Source organism: Papaver somniferum, chromosome 5 (assembly GCF_003573695.1).
Source record: "Papaver somniferum cultivar HN1 chromosome 5, ASM357369v1, whole genome shotgun sequence".
Taxonomy (NCBI): Eukaryota; Viridiplantae; Streptophyta; class Magnoliopsida; order Ranunculales; family Papaveraceae; genus Papaver; species Papaver somniferum.
In genome coordinates, this window is record NC_039362.1 from 184,718,228 (window position 1) to 184,737,960 (window position 19,733).

The 19,733-nt window shown below is 37.2% G+C and overlaps 1 protein-coding gene and 1 long non-coding RNA gene across 3 annotated transcripts; both read right to left on the reverse strand.

The window, feature by feature from the left end:
* Nucleotides 1–395: 395 nt before the first annotated feature.
* Nucleotides 396–3,004, reverse strand: LOC113283912 (putative indole-3-acetic acid-amido synthetase GH3.9). Its single transcript, XM_026533302.1, has 4 exons — nt 2,630–3,004; nt 2,394–2,495; nt 1,314–2,122; nt 396–1,214 (listed from the first exon to the last, which is right to left on the reverse strand). Exons 1-4 carry the CDS (start codon nt 2,941–2,943, stop codon nt 619–621), a joined length of 1,821 nt encoding a protein of 606 aa, XP_026389087.1. The 5' UTR covers nt 2,944–3,004; the 3' UTR covers nt 396–618.
* A 6,937-nt stretch (nt 3,005–9,941) lies between these two features.
* Nucleotides 9,942–14,582, reverse strand: LOC113283913. 2 transcript variants are annotated; one of them, XR_003327817.1, is made up of 6 exons: nt 14,450–14,582; nt 14,313–14,349; nt 11,968–12,147; nt 11,802–11,889; nt 10,694–10,875; nt 9,942–10,173 (listed from the first exon to the last, which is right to left on the reverse strand). It is a non-coding gene; the product is annotated as an uncharacterized LOC113283913 (long non-coding RNA). The 2 variants fall into 2 exon arrangements; XR_003327816.1 differs by lacking the exons at nt 9,942–10,173; nt 10,694–10,875; nt 11,802–11,889; nt 11,968–12,147 and having other exon boundaries at nt 14,218–14,349.
* Nucleotides 14,583–19,733: the final 5,151 nt, after the last annotated feature.

Below are 19,733 nucleotides of genomic sequence, written 5' to 3' on the forward strand. Positions count from 1 at the left end.
TTTTTATTTTTAAAAGAACTAAACTTTCATTTAGCTAGCATAAGAGATTAGAGACGGGATTAAGGAGTTTAAACCTCAGGTCTGCTTTGAGGCTTTCTCCGAAACAGATAAGCGCTCAGTGGAGAAAAACCCAACATCCATATAAACTCCGCAGTCTCGAAAGCTGCATGCAATATCGAAATTCTAAGATATGGAAAACAAAGTTCTCTTACTTAATACCATATGGAACTGTTATGGCTTATGACTCCAAAGTGTATTTGTTTTTGAGCAGTTATCCTTATCCAACAACTGAAAACAACTTTCCACCGGCCTAGCATCATGAGCTAAAGGGATTAGACAATGGAGCTCTTATGCTAAAGTACCCAATTAATGATTCTTAGAAAGAGTGTCAATGTAATGATCACTTACTTTATTAATGGTTGGATAAGATGCCAAAATCAGCAGCTAATTTAGATAATACACTAGATTATTTTTTCCTCCATTTCATGAATAATCACGAAGGCAGGCTCTTGCTAAAATCATACTAGTTAATATCTGATTAAGCTAAAATTAGATGCATGAAGCAAAAACCATAATGATAAGCTCATCTTATGCATGCATGACAAGTACAGACACGAATTACAAAGGGTTCCATATTGGATCTCTAGGGCTAAAAACGCAAGACTTGACTCGGGAATTAAGTAGTTCAAGAGCAAAGCTAGTCTTGATGCACCTTGGAGTTTTGTATTGATTAATAGAAGCACCCTGACTGATAAAATGATCCATTAAAGCATCAAAGGAACCAGGCTCAACCACACGTATCTCCAGTGGTCCAACGGACTTATCATAAGTACGACAACGTTTGTATATGTAATCAAGTCCTTCTTCAACGGCCATGCAACAATCTTCAAGAACACTAACTTCCATTGTATCATTGACTATCTGATCAGTACTGAAACCGTTAACCATTGGAGGTGTATGATGTACGATCTCCCAAAACAATACGTAATGTCCAGGTATAGATGAAGTATCAGCATAACTGGTGTATTCTACGAGCAGGGCACTTTCCAGGAGCTTTTTAGCTGCGGTAACACTGTTATGAAGATCTTCTTCACTAGTTTTGTCATTGTCGATGCTTAACACGACATTTCTGCGGCAGATGAATCGTAGTTGTGGAGCTTTATTGTAAAATCCAGTTACCTGCACGACATCTCCGATCCGATACCTGCATAATCCTAATATGTATTTTGTCCCAAAAGAAAAATCGAAGGGTTATACTCATATATGAAAATACTAACACGAAATGAAATCTAACTCCTAAGATTTCTTCTTACCGGCAAAAGTTGTAACAACGAGTTCATAGTAAGATCCAATCTTAACATTGGCCATGTCGACTAATTTCTCCTTTTCAACCTCATCTTCATCCACTGGTCCATCGTCATTCAACGGTATAAATTCAAAATAACCCATGTTTGGCAAAAGGGTAAATGCCACGTCGTCCGGTTTGCACAGAGGCTTCAAGTTTACACCAAAGTAGCACTCGGATGAAGCGTACATTGTACAAACCAAAGGTAATTTTCCAGCAGTATAGTACTCCAAGGCTGGGATATACTGTGCCATGGATCCAGTAACTACAGCTTCAATGTACTTAGTTTTAGGCCATAAATAGCCTAATATTCCGTTCCACGACTGACAACTGCAAATTTCTTCGATTTCGTCAGCTGCTTCCGGGTTTGGTGACTTCAATACATCTAACATTGATGATCGACAGCCCGCATCTGTGATAGCTGACCCTAGTTGACCAGTTCTAATGTCATTGCACAATTCCGGCCAGTTATGTTCAAGAAAGCTAATGGCTCGGAGGAAAGCAGATGCAAACACGGCTCCAAGTCGGAGGACTTGCTTACGGTATATCAAACCAGCAAGGAGTTGACAGTACATACTTTGATGACTATCAATGCATAAGATGGTTTTATCAGGGCTCGTAAAGTCGTTGAATGAGTCACGTACTCTGCACTTAAAATGTTTGCTTTTGTAGTAGCTCGTGAGCACTGGCCGAGCTGGTAAGCCAGAAGGTGTCAGTGTCTCCGCTTTTACAAAGTTTAAATACATGGCTTTCCCCTCGTCAAGGCCGGGTACATACCTGCATAATTCACGTCGACATCAATGAGATAAATTAAAGGCCGTAGAAACGATGAGAAGTGACTGGAAACACACTTTAATGCGAGACACGCCGCAATGCACTAAACAGAGTCTACATTTCGTCTTTAAATTTTGGATGCATCATATGAACGTGACATACATATTGTTCTTTACTGTACGGAAAAAAAGAAGAAGTGATTCTTTGTTGCCATTAACAGAGAGAAAGTAAAACTTAAAATAGTTTATGATTAAGATTTGAAGTAAGAAGTTACTGGTTCATAATCGGCATAATCAAGTTGTATAAATATGTTCGGCGATCATGGTCTTCAGCTATAGTAGGCATCAGCTTAGGTACTCCGGCCGAAGTTCCCGAACTGTAAATTAATTAATTAATTAATAGACAAACGACTAATAATGGATGAGAATAATTATGAATTAATTAATTAAGAGTTGAGTAAGAATTTATATATATAAACCATTAAAGGTGGGATTTATGAACATAACGTACCTGCATAACATTTCAGTGATAGGGTGACCAGAAAGAATAGAAGAGTCTTCACCATTAGCAATTCGTTGAATATACGGCCGAATTCGAGCATAACTTGCAACGGGGACACGCTTCTTAAACTCGGAGATCATTGTCTTCTTCGAACTTTTCATTGTTGAAACACCATCCATGAATTTTTTCAAATATTCAGTAGACCCATTTCGCGTTATAATCTCTTTCAAAATATTTTCTTGAACTTCATTAGCATTATTTGTTAAGTGTTCAAGATCTTTTAGAGCTTCATCACCTTTATATTCCAACCTTTTACCATCCATAATGCAAAGAAAGAAAGCAAGAAGAAAACCAAGTGTTTTTGTTTGGCTCGTGAAACTTGAATAGTCTTTCTGTTGTGGGGATATCAGCTGAGTGAATGGTCTATTTATAATACAGTATAATTAAAATATTTAATTAATTAAGTTAATTAATTATGTGTTGTGCCAATTAATTAATTAAAATATTTAATTAATTAGTGAATGGAAAGTACTCTGATAATTATGTGTTAAGTTGTGTATTTGAACTTTTTCCATCAGCTATCCCAAATTCCCAATAGCCAAAATGCTTCGTATTAGCCTCGAATCAATTCCTGGCGACTGTAGTACAATGGTAAACTCACTTGATGATGAAATCAGTTATCTGAGTTTCGACGCCAGATTCTTTACCGTATATAAAAAAAGAAGATCTCGAATCAATTTGTACTATTAGCTCGGAGAGACTATTCCGAATCTGAAATGCGATAAGTTACGGCGCATCCATTTCTAACACCGTTATACTATTGTCTTCAGTGATTTAGAGCGCGAGGGCAAATTCTTTTCAAGTCAAAAATAAATAAATATATAATATATAAGCCAAGAGGGGGAAAAAATCACAACTTAGCAGTGGTATTTGTTCTTCTTATCTTATCTGCCCTAATAAAGAAACGATGACGTCTCTAATTTATTTCTAAGTGTGATATCATCATTCTTGGTTGAGGGAAAAAAAGATAGGGAAATATATGGTTGGTTAGCTTGAATATAACTGAATAAGTTTTGACTCCAATTTTACATTACATTTGTTGGTGTACTTATATTTTATGAAAAGTATAGACTATGGTCATCTAATTCATTTAAAATAAAACAATCATAGATCTACTGGATTGTCATAATTCCTCGTATACGTAATTGGTATCCTGTAACAGCAATGGCATTTTGCAAGTTGTAAGAAGTATCAAAGGTCATTCAAAACCCATTAAAATGAATCCTTTAAGCAATTTTATTCCTCTAACTACTAGACTACTAGTTAGAAACACTGATTAGATTAGATATATCGGAATTTATCCGAGTTGGATTAGAAAGAATTCTTGTGATCGATTCTAGGACATGGTAATCAACAGTAATATTATCTATCTATATATATAGTTTGTCCTTGTTGAGGATATCTTCATCACACATGTCCATTCTCATTGCTATATGCCTACGATCGCCGCGTCCTAATTCCTTTTTTTTTCTTGTCGAATACTATGCGGGTCCTTCTTGTCTATCCCCCTCCTTCCCCTGCCCTCCATTATTGATTCTTGCAAAAGAAAAAGAATAATGTACGTACAAATTCCATTTACACTATTTAATTTTCCTTGTTCGGCAATTTTTTTGATAATGCATGAGAAAGTAAATATGTACTGTAGTCCTTTGTTTCTTCTCTGCTTTGTTCTGTTTTAACATGCATGACTAGGCTCACACTCAAATGATACTGCCTGCCTTCCATTACTTAGAAACTTACATGATGATCCAGGAAAATCTATCCGAATACTTGATCGTTTCGACACTGCATTCATCGATAGGATGACGTTCGCGCAACTCTTATCCACATATTTGATGGCCGCGTGTAAGATTCCCATCTCCACCTATGTCTCAAAATTGTGCTAAAGCATGGATTGCACCCTTATGGTTATGGATGACGATTGAAGAACAAATTATTAATCCCCTTAAAATTTACATTAAGTTTTCTTTCTTTTTCATCACTTCCTTTTTGATGTTTCGAATCGACAAATCTTTTTTATGATGGTTACATCCACACAATATAGACTACTTAACAAGAAAGATGTACACACTCAACTAAAATCTACGGGTCACTAATTGCAGGAAGCACTACAGGAGGCAGACTTTTTCAAGAAGATATAAAACACCCATTTTCATTGAAACTTAATCTTGAGTGACACTGTCTTGTGTTGTACCTTAATGGGTGTTTGATGATGCATGCAATTGTACTCGCATGAGAACTTTTAAAAAAAAATCGAATTTGGTTTTGCTTTTTCAGAAAAAGGTTAAACAATGACACACCATACACTTGATGATTCGATCAGTGTTTCAGCCTTATTGAATCATGATTGAAACCAATATGGGTTTCAACTTTGAAATGAAATGTGAAAGAGAATGAAATCTTGGAATTTACATGGAAAAAGAGGTGAAATTATTGAGAGTTTAGGTATCTGTCTCCTTTTATGTATCTCAACAGTGTAAACAAACTAAGCATGCAAATGATCAATAATTTGAAAGATTTCCTTTTTTACTGCATGGGTTTTCATTTCTACGACTCAGGTATGAAAGGTATCGCTACTCAACTTTTTTCTTTGTTTTCCAGTGAAGAAATTTTGAGTGATGATGAATGTGGTTGGTATTTGTCGGTTCCTATACTAATATAGATGGTTAAAACTTGGCATTTTTGTGCCAAATGTTTGGGTTGGAGAGGGAAAGAAACTTGACCGAGCATTATTGCTGATCAAAACAGGGCATTCTTCGGTCACAGCATTTTTGATCTAGCCAGTTGTGATCAAAGTTATGAGTAAAAACTTTTCTGAGTTAATTAAATTAATAAAGTGTCTTTCACATATTTCAATGGGTGGCTGTGATGTTGTTTGTTTTTTTCCTCTTGAGACCAACGGAGCTCTTGGAAATTTTTGGTGAAAAATAAAGGAAACTGCTTCTGAACGCTCAAGATCAGGTTTATACTAATCTAATCGTGCAATTCCAACATGAAACTTTATTTACAGGTTTCACCACATCCCATTAGGGAAAATAGTAAATAAAAAAAAAATACATCAATAGTCCCATCAAATGCATGATCTAATGCGCGCTGATATCAAGACAAGCAGGGGGCAACCGTTTGAGCGATTCAACAGTCAGGATTTGCTTGCGAAAAACGGTATACAAGGGAGCTGATAAATGCACATTTCATAAATCAGGATTTGCTTGCGAAAAACGATATACAAGGGAGCTGATAAATGCACATTTCATAAAACACAATTCAATTGGAAATGAATTGATTAAGTACCGACAATGTTACAACAACAATTTTACATAGCAACTTTCAGCGGAATATTTACTTCTCAAAAAAATGTTGATTCAGAACTAATGTGGACTGGAAGTTATTTATTTCACTTCAGCAGAACCACCAGAACTCAAAGTTTATCCTGCAAGATGATAAAAATTGCACTTCAATATAAGATAACAATATTTAAAGAAGAAATAGAATTGAAGTAAGTGAAAACTACAGCCACACCCATATTTAAGATTTTGGACACTGTGAAACTCACCGATAAAAAAGTCCATGGGCGCATCCAATTTGGACGAAAAAATTGCTCCCAAACTCATAGTTTATAAAATTAGGTTTCTTCACGATTTGTTCTTAAATTTCTTTTCTTCTTCTTCTCTATCGTGAATTTCTTTATGCGCCCGAACTTTTAGTTTCAGTTTCCACAATCCAAAACTATAGATTTGGAATCAGATCGAGAAACTGTTGGAATCATGCTGAGATTTAAAAAAAAATCTTGAAGAACTTTTGTTGCCATCGATAAAGAGATTGATGAGTATCCAGAATTTCTTGTGATATTGAAGGAGACAGGGAAGAGAACTGGTAAGAGACTTGAGCTAAGTTTTCTGATGATAAACGGAACTGAATTAGTTTGAAGAACTTTGAAATAAAGGAGATGTATCTGAGACCTGTGTTGATGTTCAATGATATTTTAAGATCGAGAAGCTGGGACTGAAAATAAGCTTGACACCATTGAATATCTTTGATGGAAACTGGGGATTGCTGTTAATACAAGAAGAGAACTAAGATGAGTTCTGGTAGGCGTTATTGCAATTGCATGTGGTTGATGGTGTTGGCTAGAAGGCATACCGGAGCTTGGTTGTCGGGCAGTGGAGATTCCATGGTTATGGAATAATGAATATCGGTTAGAATGGTGAAGTGCTGCCATTGAAGAGGGCTGAGGTGAACTCGACCAAGAAAACAAAGAGGTGATATCGATTGATGGAAGAATCGACAGCAGTGATGGTTTCTTCCATTTTCGTGAGGGAGAATAAGCTAAGACTCAAGTATATTGGCTTGATGTCGTTGAGGACGTTGTGTTGCTGTTCGTGGTTGCTGCCAGTCATGCCAATGAGAATTACAGATAACGAAGATGGCAGTGATGTTCTTCTTTTTTAAAATATTAACGAAGATGACATTTTTCTTCTCTTTTTAGTCTTGAGTTTATTTAGCGCAGTCTCATATGACCCATGATCTTCTTTTTCTGAATATTAACTACTCTCACCACTTCATAGAATGAGGACTCCCATGCAAACATTTACTTTCTTTCCTTTCAATTGTTTATTTCCTTGAAGCACATGGTCCCACTACTAAGTCTCATGCAGATGAGGTGTTGCTGTGGTGGTCTATGGTCAGTGAGAATCGATGAAGTTTTTGGAATTATTGTTGGTGTTGGTGTTAGTCATAATGATTGAATAATATGTTATGGATCTAGAAAAGTTGTTGCATAACTTGTTATGCAATCCGGAAAATGGTTGCATAACACGTTCTGCAGCTATTATTTTACGTGCATGACAAGTTATGCGGCCTTTTTTTTTTGCATAACTTGTTATGCAGTCTAGAGAACGGTTACATAACACGTTATGCAGCTACTTTTTTCTTAGTATTGAAACCAACAAAAAATAAGGCTGCATAACTTGTCATGCACCTACAATAATATCTACATAACATGTTATGCAGTCGTGAAAATGGATGCATAACGTTATGCATCCGAAAATATGACTACATAATGCATTATGCATCGAGAAATTTGTTGCACAATCTTTTATGCATCGAGAAAATAGATGCACAACCTGATATGCATTCGTAAATATGGATGCATACTACATTGTGCATCAATTTTTTTATATACACACTAAAATCAACCAAAACAATGGTTACATAACTTGTTATAGATGCATAATTTTGCTATCCAAATTCATAATTTGTTATGCAGTGGAGAAAATGGTTGCATAATTCGTTATGCGTCTGAAGAATGTGTTATGCATCTTTTTCGGTTGCTACATAATGGTTGTGTATCAAGTTTTCGAAAATTTTGCCTAAAATGATGATCACCTCCGATTTTTTCGTGAAAAACAAAAATTTGATATTCTTGTTTGTACTCGTTGCGTAGCTCTCTTAAAAAGATTCCCAACGATATAAAATTTGTAAAATTCCAAGGCGCGGATTTTTAGATATGTTATATCCAAGTTTCGTTACCAATTATACCTCTGATGCATAACCTGTCATGCGGAAGCATAATCCGTCATGGTTACATTTTTAATAATTTCATATAGTTACGAGTGTCACGGTACCTAAAATTAATTGTGGGCCTGACAATGAGAATACTATTTTTTTCGGGTCTCCCCTAATTTTCCCTTGAAGTAAATGTTATCATGAATTGCTTACATGGTAATCATCCATGTAATCACCGCGACCACACCGGAAAGAGAAAGCCCAGGACCCAAATTGGGAAAGCCCATATACCATCTTCTTCGTCATCTCAGTCACGCTGATCAAAGCCCAGGATACTAATTGATGTAGTACAATTGGAACAATTTTTTGGGAACCATGGTTTTTTTGCGGGGACCATTGTTTTATTTTGGGTAAGACATTAAAAATAAATCTAGGTCACCTCTTATCTAGATATTTATATTAATACCTAAAGAACCCTCCTAATTAATTTTGGGTAATGATTATTAGTGTTAATAATAGTTAGTGTGATGATTAAGTTAAAGATAATTAGTGACATTAAAAAATCAGATGGTTTTTTTAAAAAAAAAAGTAGAATTATTAAGAGAATAAAGTTAAAGAAGATGAAGAAGGAAAACATGAAAAACGATGGATTTTACCAACCACAATCGGAGGAAGAGTATTTGGGTACCCAGGTATGCTTCAAACTTAGATAATGTTGGTTGAATTGCTCCACATTTTCAAAAAAATGTAAATTTTTAGAGTAGATTTGGGCTTGTTCGGTTACCTTTTGTGAAGAACAGGTTACCGACCTCATCTGAAAGTGTAGTTCGGTTACTTTTTCCAAACACGCAGGTTACCGAACTCGCTCTTTAATGTAGGTTTTTAGTCGTTCGGTTAACCGACATGTTACCGAACTTTGTTTATAGGATTTACAGAGTCATGTTCGGTTGGTTCGCAAACTTTAACGTAACAACATATCTAACCGAACTCCACATTATGCAATTAGTGAAGAGTTCGGTTTGTCAAAAAAATTTCCGAACAAACCGAACATAGTGGGACAAGTTCGGTTAAATCATAACTCAACATAGTGGGAAAAATAACACAGTTCGGTTACATTGGTTTTTTTTTTTGTATTATGGGTAGAGTTCGGTTACTAACTAGTTTTAGAATTTTTTGCGAACCAACCGAACAGAGTGGGAAAAAGTTCGGTTGAATGAGAACTCAACAGAGTGAGAAAAATAGCACAGTTCGGTTACAATGGAATTTTTTTTTTCTTTTTGTAATATGGGTAGAGTTTGGTTACTAGATAGTTTTAGAAATTTTTGCGAACCAACCGAACTCGCAGTTCGGTAATCTAATTTTAAATCCTATTGAACCGCACTGTTCTTCGTGTTCTTCCTTTCAAGAAGTTCGGTTAAGAAACTAGGATTTTTATGAGACGCGTCCTAACCGAACAAAGCACTGTAACTTCCATATGAACCCTATTTTGATGATATCTATTCAATTAAAAGCAATGGGGAAGAAGAGAAGAACATGAGAAGAATAATTTTCAATCGAACGAGGAACGTCAAGGAAAGAGAGAAGAAGAAGATAACAATTTAATTTTTTTCAAAACTAAAATATTTCGATTCCCCTCCTATTTTTGTTTTTGATTTTAGTTTTGGTAATAGATTCATTTAGATTAGATGTATATGATTATATTTATATAGTTATTATGTTAGTTTTAATTTAAATTAAAGTAAAGGGTAAATGTGTATTTACCTAATATTAGGACAACCTTATAAGTATAGGGAGGTTGGTCTAATAAGACCATGGTCCCTCCAAAAAAACCATGGTCCCTAAAAAATCATTCTACAATAGAGAGAATTACACTGACTAGCTTGAGCAAAAAGAGAGCAACCATCAAAGAGAATTAAGTACAATATGGGATTTATGAGCAATGAACGGACCTCTTAGGCTTTCGGGTAAGGAATTTCGGCAGGATGGCCCTGCATATTTCAGCAGAGATTAATATTAGCCTACTTGACACAAAAATGTGTAACACGCAAAATAATAACAACAGTTGTTCATGAACAATACCGGCATCACACCAAAGTATAATATGACATTGCAGGTATAGAAAACCACTTCTAGACAAGTTATGACAGAAACAGGTCAACTGCTTCATTATTGGCTATTCAATTATGAAAATAAAACAAATTAGATTTTCTTAATTTCTTGTGCAACAAAATCAGTGAAGTCTGAAGACATTATTGCTGCAGACCTTAGTATACGATTTTGTTTACCCTCATTTCAGTGAGCGAACAGGACGTTGGCTGCTGGACCTTAACTAATCAACTCCAATATCCCACATACTGTTTAAGATCATGCGAGTCTTTCATCAATTCCATGACGATCCAGTTGATAGGGTCAACTAGACCAGCGTCATGCCACCCACGGATACTCTAAAGAAAGTATGACATTTTAGACATAACAGATAATGCAACAGCTGAGAAATTGTATACAGACCCGTAAGGAGTATCACCACCAAATTTCTTAAGTCTGACATAACTGGAAAGAACCAGCACCACATTTCATGTCTTGCTCTAACTTTATATAAAACTGGACCCCCAAATTTCTATTTTTGTTCGAAACTCCAGTTATCTTTGCAGATACAGTGAAATGCCAGGAATCGGTAGACGTCTGAAAACCTGCAAAATTTGCGTCTCAATAAGAAACTTGTAAGTTCAACTCATTATATATAGCATCAGTTACTCGACTATCATATGAAGATTCATTATGTAGCATTTGCATGTCTAAAATTCAACAAAAACTGGCTTGTTTTCAACCAAATGTACAACCCATATCTCTATCGCCAGGATCACCACTCACCAGAACATTTTCCTGCTCATACAGGCAGTTTTTGTTACATATCAATAAAAGATAATGGTCCTAACCAAAGAGCAATACCGTAACTCATAAGTTCAAAATGGTTAACTGATGACTTCACGAACGAGGTTGGGCACATATACGAGGTTGACCCAACCAAGCCAAGTCTATAGTGATCAGACAACATATACCATACCAAATGTCAGGTGCTGAAGACAATTGGAGTTTCATGGTTTGGTAACAGAAAATATTCCCACACAAGAGAGCTAATCCATACACATTAACCTACTCAACTTCATAGGTATTCACACACTTTACGTATCTTAACATACTTCTTGAGGTATACAAGTTGTATCATATCTTCAAATTACATAAGCAAATTACTAGATATGGCAATTGATTTGGCCTGGGATCATGTCAAATATCATGGTCCATAATTACTACCACACATAATCAAACAAGCAAGCTACTAGATTGAGCAGTCAGTACTATATACGCAAGTGAATGTGAAAGAATGAAAATTCCCGTAACTTTTTACAGCCGTAAAACATGGTGTAGCACTATCCAATGTATACTAGCATATGGTATTTCCATTCTTGGCAAGGTTTTGTAATGTTTTACACAGACAAATATGAGAAATAATTCAACCATGAACAGTCAAATCCAAGACCAAATAATAAACTTCAAATAGCTTTGAAGCTGCAGGAATGAAAAGTGACTGTAAAGACCAACATATGTATGTACGTACTATTTCAGCTTTGCACCGAAGGAAGTTGTTCCTAGACACTGTGTGCTTGGCTTTCTGGTGGCTTCTACCATTAATATTGCGAAAGTACCTTACAAATACACAGGTCATTAGACATGAATGTAAAGAGGAAAATTTTTGGGTGAACATAGCAGAGTTCTGAATTTACCTGATTCTCTTCAGTAGTCTAAAATTTCACAGGATCCTTCAGCCCCCTGTGATGTTGGGTTGATCTGCAAAACGCTTTTCATTCTTATTGTGGGGTGTATAGTGATGTTTTTTCCATTTAGCTTTCTTGTTTAATAGACAAGGTAGTTTTTCTATAACGTTCATCTAATGCGGACAAATCCTGAAATGGGTAACCCAATAACTTTGTCATTCAGTGCACAATTCGGGCAAACGAATCATACGGCACAAAAACAAGCAAATATGATCGTCATTCAGTGTTGAATCACAGATGTCATGTTCAGAAATACTAAATCAAATGATTGTGTGCCAACCATGGCCAGCTTGAGAGCATATATAATCAAATCAAAATAAGATCCTCCACTGGTAACCCCTCAGAGATAAGATATCAACTTCAAAATGATATAAACATAAAAACAAAAAAACAAAAAATGCAAGAAAAACAAAGAGCAAACATGTAATACCCAGATATCTCAATTCTCAACCAAGCAAATTGAAGTATCATTTAAAACAACCAGGGGCGGTCCAAATCAATATCTAAACACCATCCAGAATAGACTTATCTCTCATACAAAAAAGGATTTTATATACAGTGCAGCAATAAATATGAGGATTTTACCACAGACCTATTATAAGTAACACTATTTCGAAAAAGTAACTCATTTCTAATATTCTTTCCAATCATATAGCTATAAACCATCTTCCTACTCCATTCCATGTGGAACTCATTTAGAGTAGAGTTCAAGAATGAGCATCAAGTAAAAGCTAATTGATCATAAGTACTGACACATATTTGATATTTACTAAAGAACTTAGTTTGAATGAACCATGATCAGTGATTTTACCTGTTCTTGACTGAGATGCCTTCTTTTAGAAGTGTACCTAACCACATGGTATACTCTAGATTAGTTTGAATTCGTTTAATCTGTCAAAAGCTTGTACGGCTGAGATTTGCATCTTAGAAGGAAGGGTAGCCGTTGATTGTTGCAACCCTCTATTTGGCAGCCAACGGCATGGAGGCATGGTCGGCATGGCTTGGCATGTTTTAGGCGCGGCCAAATTAGGGTTTTGGCATAAATCGTGGAATTTGGCATTGGGCCAGAATTTTCCACTCGTTTAGTGGCGAACTTGTACAGCTGAGATTTGCATCTCAGAGGGAAGGGTAGTCGTTGATTGTTGCAACCCTCCTTTTGGCAGCCAGCGGCATGGAGGCAAGGCCGGCATGGCTTTGGCATGTTTTTGGCGCGGCCAAATTAGGGTTTTGGCATAAACCATGGAATTTGGCATTGGGCCAGAAGTTTCCACGCGTTTAGTGGCGAACTTGTACATCTGAGATTTTTATCTCAGAGGGAAGGGTAGTCGTTGATTCTTGCAACCCTCCGTTTGGTAACCAGAGGCATGGAGGAATGGCCTGGCTTTGGCATGTTCTAGGTGCGGCCAAATTAGGGTTTTGGCATAAACCGTTGAATTTGGCATTGGGCCAGAAGTTTCCACGCGTTTGGTGGAGAATTTGTACGGCTGAGATTTGCATCTCAGAGGGAAGGGTAGCCGTTGATTGTTGGAACCCTCCGTTTGGCAGCCAGCGGCATGGAGGCATGACCGGCATGGCTTTGGCATGTTTTAGGCGTGGCCAAATTAGGGTTTCGGCATAAAACGTGGAATTTGGCATTGGGTTAGAAGTTGCCACACGTTTGGTGGCGAACTTGTACGGCGAGATTTGCATCTCAGAGGGAAGGGTAGCCGTTGATTGTTGCAACCCTCCATTTGGCAGCTAGCGACATTGCTTTGGCATGTTTTAGGCGCGACCAAATTAGGGTTTCGACATAAACCGTGGAATTTGGCATTGAGACGGAAGTTTCCACGCGTTCGGTGGCGAACTTGTACGGCTGAGATTTGCATCTCAGAGGGAAGAGTAGTCGTTGATTGTTGCAACCCTCCGTTTGGCAGCCAGCGGCATGGAGGCATGGCACGGCGGTGCGGCTGGCATAGTTGGGCCTTTGGCGCGTGAGGTGTGGCTGGCATGTCGTTGGCACGGTGGTGCGGTTGGCATGGTTGGCATGCCTTTGGCGCGGAGGTGTGGCTGGCATGCCGTTGGCACGGTAGTGCGTCTGGCATGGTTGGCATGCCTTTGGCGCGGAGCTGTGGCTGGCGTGCCGTTGGCACGGTGGTGTGGCTGGCATATTTGATAAGTACCGACACATATTTGATAAGTACCGACACATATTCAAGAATGAGCATCAAGTAAAAGCTAATTGATCATAAGTACCGACACATATTTGATATTTACTAAAGAACTTAGTTTGAATGAACCATGATCAGTGATTTTACCTGTTCTTGACTGAGATGCCTTCTTTTAGAAGTGTACCTAACCACATGGTATACTCTAGATTAGTTTGAATTCGTTTAATCTGTCAAAAAAAAAATGCATAATTGTCTCCTTATTAGCCAATGGAAGGAGTACGAACCTTGTTCCTGTTGGTTTTCCATTAACATCAGTAACAATGAGAAGTCCTCCATGTGGAGTATTATAATGAACTGTGAAATCTCTAAGTGACCAATCAGTTTTTCTTCTAAATTTGTATTTTCCGAGTCCGCTCACATCAATGATCCAACATAACTCATGCAATTTGATCTTCCTCTTCTTCTTAATCTTCTTCTGTGTCTTTAGTAACAACAACCCAAACAACTCGGATTCCTTACAAACTTTTCTTCCCGCACCTTTCATATCTTCTTGTTTGCAAGTCAATGTGGAAGTTTCTGATAATTACACCACAGTTATTGGGAGAACAACAAAACCTCCCAAGTTTCTGTAAACACAAAAGTTTGAACTTTATTTCTACAACCTTAACTCAGGCCGGCAGCAACATGGATAAGGAAAAATGCCAACATGTTGATCTCAGATACCTATCGTAGTTAGGTGGCGATTCTTTCTTGTGACCCTAGTTGCAGACACACCATATAAAAACTGAGCAGACTCGAGACTCCACACTCTAATCACGTGTACCCTGCACGAAGAATTAACATGTTTGCATCAGATTAAGGGCGCTACTGTGCAGTACAAAAAGCTCAATATTCATTATCAGTGGCATTTACCTTTAAATACAGTTTCTTGAACAACTCCAAGGCCAACACGCTTACGACAAACATCCATTTTCAGGAGGATGAACTTCATTACGAATATCCCACAATCAGAGCTGCAACAGAAGTAAATGAAGCATGCGTTAGAATACAGGATTACGAGAACGGTTGAATTTGCCAGTATTTTTGTAAGATTGTGGACAGGCACAAGCACAGAGATGGATCAAGGATTCAAAATACATAGATAAGAATGGTAGCACAAAACATTTCAATGCTTATGGTCTGGACACTTTATTTGTCTAGTTTAGATTGTGCAAATTATACCTAAATACTTGAAAATGTTTGATACATACGCGGAGAGAATGTTTCATAAAACCTAACAACGAAGGCATTGATTAGACCACGCAAATGCATATGAATGGAGCAAAAAAGAGTATAATGGGGTTAGACATGAGGATCTATTAGTGAACTTACCTGTATTTTTCAGTAGAATAGAAGATAGGTGTCACCAAGCAACACTTTGTTCTCACTCACATCAGTTACAGACTCATCGAGGCACCTCCACCATTTGCCATCAGAACCGCGCTTGTTCGGTGGTGTAATGGCCCCAGTAGACCCATTCCCAACATGAATGATTGCTGCAACGAGTTGATACTTATATGAATGACCCTGTGAGCACAAGGAAACTAAAGTGAGACTAGACAGATTCACCAAAATATTGCTAACTATTAGAAGATAAAATATTATGAATAAGTATTTGGCGCAGCAATACAGAGGAAGCTTACAAAGGCGTGAAATAAATGCAAACCAAAACCAGAGCAATTGAAACATCAAAATTTCACCTCCCATAAATTCTCAAACAGGAGCATCAATGTCATTACCTTGAGAAGTGCTCAACATATACAAGTAGCTAACATGGCACTTAAGAAAAAAAATAAAACAGTAAACAAATTGTTGATGCCTAAATCTGAAAGAACCTTATGGATACAGAATTAATTAGACATTAATGTAAAGAAGAAATTACTGGGAGAACATGAAAGACTTGTGAATATACCTGATGATCTTTAGTAGTCCAAAATTTTAGAAGATCCTTCCGATCCACGTCGTCGGGTGTATAGTGATGTCTTTTCCATTTAGCTTTCTTGTTCATAAATATTCCACATGCAATACACAGGGTAGCTTTTCCATAACATTCATCTAGTACGAACAAATCCTGAAGTAGATACAACAATGAACCTGTCATTCAATGCACAAGTCACACAATTAAATCATATGGTACACAGAACAAGCAAACATACTTTAAAGAGATGGTTTTGATAACTTATCCATTAATTCTATGGTTAATCAAAATCTAACCTTACTGTCTTCTTAAAGGGTGGGGGAGTCTGGAGGGATCAAAACAAACATCAATACTAATTGAGTGGACATATACTACCAAAGATTCTACCTGGCACCTAAAATAAAATAAAAACCAATACCTGGCATTAAATCTAAAACCAAGCAAATTTGTGAATATAGTGATCCAAATTGTCATGTCCAATACACTTGACAATCTATTTGTAACAAAATTATTAGATGCCAGGTAATTTTTTACATAAATTACTTGCTACAAAACTTTAAAATTAAACATTTTTAGATAACTAAGTTAAAATGGAAATTGAATTATTGTCCTTACTTAGGGTTTTAGAAATATCCTTATCACATAATAAATATATCCCTTTCCATCTATAAGCTCCTTTGGGTCCACTAATACTTTTCATTCTTTCCCTATTTACCCTCTCTACACAATAAATCAAATCAAGCATTTTTATTCTTTCCAGTTTAGATGGAAATTCTCTTTTCTTCTCTCTCTCCAACGATAGTCACCATCGCCTCCTGGACCGCTGCAAATACATTCAGGAACACCTCTTCCGCCATTACCAAACCTCCTCCAACATCACCCCATCGCTGCAAAAGATTCATGATCAATAACTCTAAAACTCATATTTATATGTTTATTCAGATTCATATTCTAGATTCGATCTCATATTTCACCGTTTCAACAACAATTTTCTTTTCCAAAAGTAAGATCTAACAAAAAACAGAGGTTATGATTTAGAGATTTGAATCAGAAACTAAGTTTTTAAAGAAGATGGTGCTTTTCGAAGAAAAGATGGGGTTGATTGGAAGAAAACGATGGGGTTGTATTGGATCCGAGGTTGATTCGCGGAACTCATAAAAGAAGAAGAGATAATTCTGTTGTTGATTGAAACAAGAAGACGATGGTGTTACAATGGGTTTGAGGGTATTGTTGCCATTGAATCAATTGAAGAAGAATCGAAGATTCAGATGGAGCAAAGTTGAATTAGGGTTTGTTGAAAAGAAGATGAATGTTGGTGTTGAGCTGATGCTGGATGGTGCGGAAGTGTTGGTATGAGTTGTTGTTACAGAGATTGAAGCCTAATGCTTGAAGAATAAATGGTGTTCTGGGTTGAATCAGGAAGTGATATAGCAGCTGCAATATGGTAGTGCATAACAAGGGTGTTGTACTGGTGTTCAGTCATCTAGCTATGCGTTTAGATGGGTACAACTAATGGAAGGAAATGGAGTATAATAGGAGCTGAGAAGATTACAGAGGGGTTGGAGTCATATTTGTGTTTAGCTTTAGATGGAGAGATTGGTCTTGAAGCTGTTTTTGTCCATGAAGCTACAGGTGATGATCAATTATTGTTTTTTATATGTTTTTATGGGATCAATTGTTGTTGTTGATCCAATTTATGGGATCAACTGTTATTGTTGACCCAATTTTTTATGGAATCAACTACTGTTGTTGATCCTTTCAACTCCTATTGTTGACAATATGTCCTTGGATAAGTATAATCATGCTTGTAGTTTAAATCATGTGAATTTCTTTCAATGTTGAACTTGTGGTACAATGGTAGCATGACTGACTCCATGTCAGATGATGCGTGTTCGACTCACGCCAAGTCCACTCCATTTATATGTAGGGGATCAACTACCATTCTTGATCCAATTTAGGGGATCAACTACCATTGTTGATCCCCTAAATTGGATCAACTTCTACTGTTGATCCCTTTTTTTGATCAACTACCATTGTTGATCCCCTAAATTGGATCAACTTCTACTATTGGTTCTATTTTTATTTGGATCAACTACTGTTGTTGATACAAAAATATCTAAACCAGTGGTGGCGACAGCGTTGACGGTGGCGGCGGCTGTGGTGGCGACGGTGGCGGACTACTGGTGGCGGTGACAGACTAGTGGTGGTTGAGGACTGGCGGTTGGTAGGTGGTGGTGGAATATTAGTGGTGGTGGCGGTTGGTAGGTGGTGGTTATTGAACGGTGGTGGTGGAATGGTAGTTGAATGTTAGTGGTGGTGATGGTGGTGGTGGTGAAGTGGTAGAGAAAGAAATTTGTTCCATTTTGAAATAAAAAAAAAAATATTATATGGGTGAGGGTATTAAGGTAATCTAATTTTAAATGGATAAGGTTATTAAAAGGTAGGGACATATTTATTGTTGTATAAGAATATATTTATTGGGTGTCAAAAGTAGGAACATATAAATAATGTACCCTAAGTTAAATGGCAGTTGAAATTACACACCCGCCTTAAACCGTGACATTCTTCTTTTTGACATCTCAAAGACATGTTGGAAAATGGCCAGGAAGTTGACTAAATCAAATACAAGAAGATTATGACGCCTAAAAAGGTTACATAATTACAGACACACGATTGCGTGAATGCACCTGTGGAAGGTTGATGCGACTCCCATAGGGGTGTACAGAATGCCCAGAAATCTGTGAACTTCCATGTACCGCCCGGGTTCGAAGGAGCCCATGGGCGCCCGACAGCCTGTCATGGGTTAACCCGACCTGCCCGATAATTATAAGTGGGCGGACCCGGGTTTTTGTTCAAATATTGGAGTCCGTCCTGTTAGCCTGCCCGGTAGCATGTTTAGTTACCGTCCTGCCTAGCTGCCGATAGCCTGGAATAAAGTTTCTACTTGGGTGATGGATTTCTCAAGAACTTAAATTTCATATTTGGACAATTTATTAGGGTTAGAGAAAATTCTGAATTACAGTAATGAATATGAATTGCTTGAACTATCATTTGAGAGTTAAAGATATATCATCATTCATGAAACAAAAAAAAAAAGAAAAAAAAGAAAAAAAAAAATATTGTTTGAGAGTGAAAACGGTCTCTACTGATTTTGGTAATTTCGTGTATGGGTGAGAAACGAGTCTAAACCCTAAACAATGTGCTGCACAGGAGTACTTTAGATTCGAGAGAACAATCTATACAAATCCGGCCTAAACCAAGAAATGGCAGTTCCATATTTCTTCGGTCACAAAGTGAAGGAGAAGGGTTGGTCTTGAGGAGGGAAGCGAAGAGAGTGTTGAGACCAGAATAGTTGATTCTGGAAGAGTGGTTGTTTAGACTTGTATTAGAAAGTGAAACGCTAGCAATGTGGAAAGCTAACAGGTGATTTCTGAGTGTTGTATTCTCTTGACCAAAACTTGTTGTTTGGTGGAAATAGGTGAGACTTATTTATACAAGTCGCAACGAAACGTACCCTGGCCTCGTAAAAAGTAGAAACGGTTGAGCAATTGAAGAGAATGGTAACGGGTAACGCCTGGAATTGATGTTTTCATAATGAAGGATACGTTTCA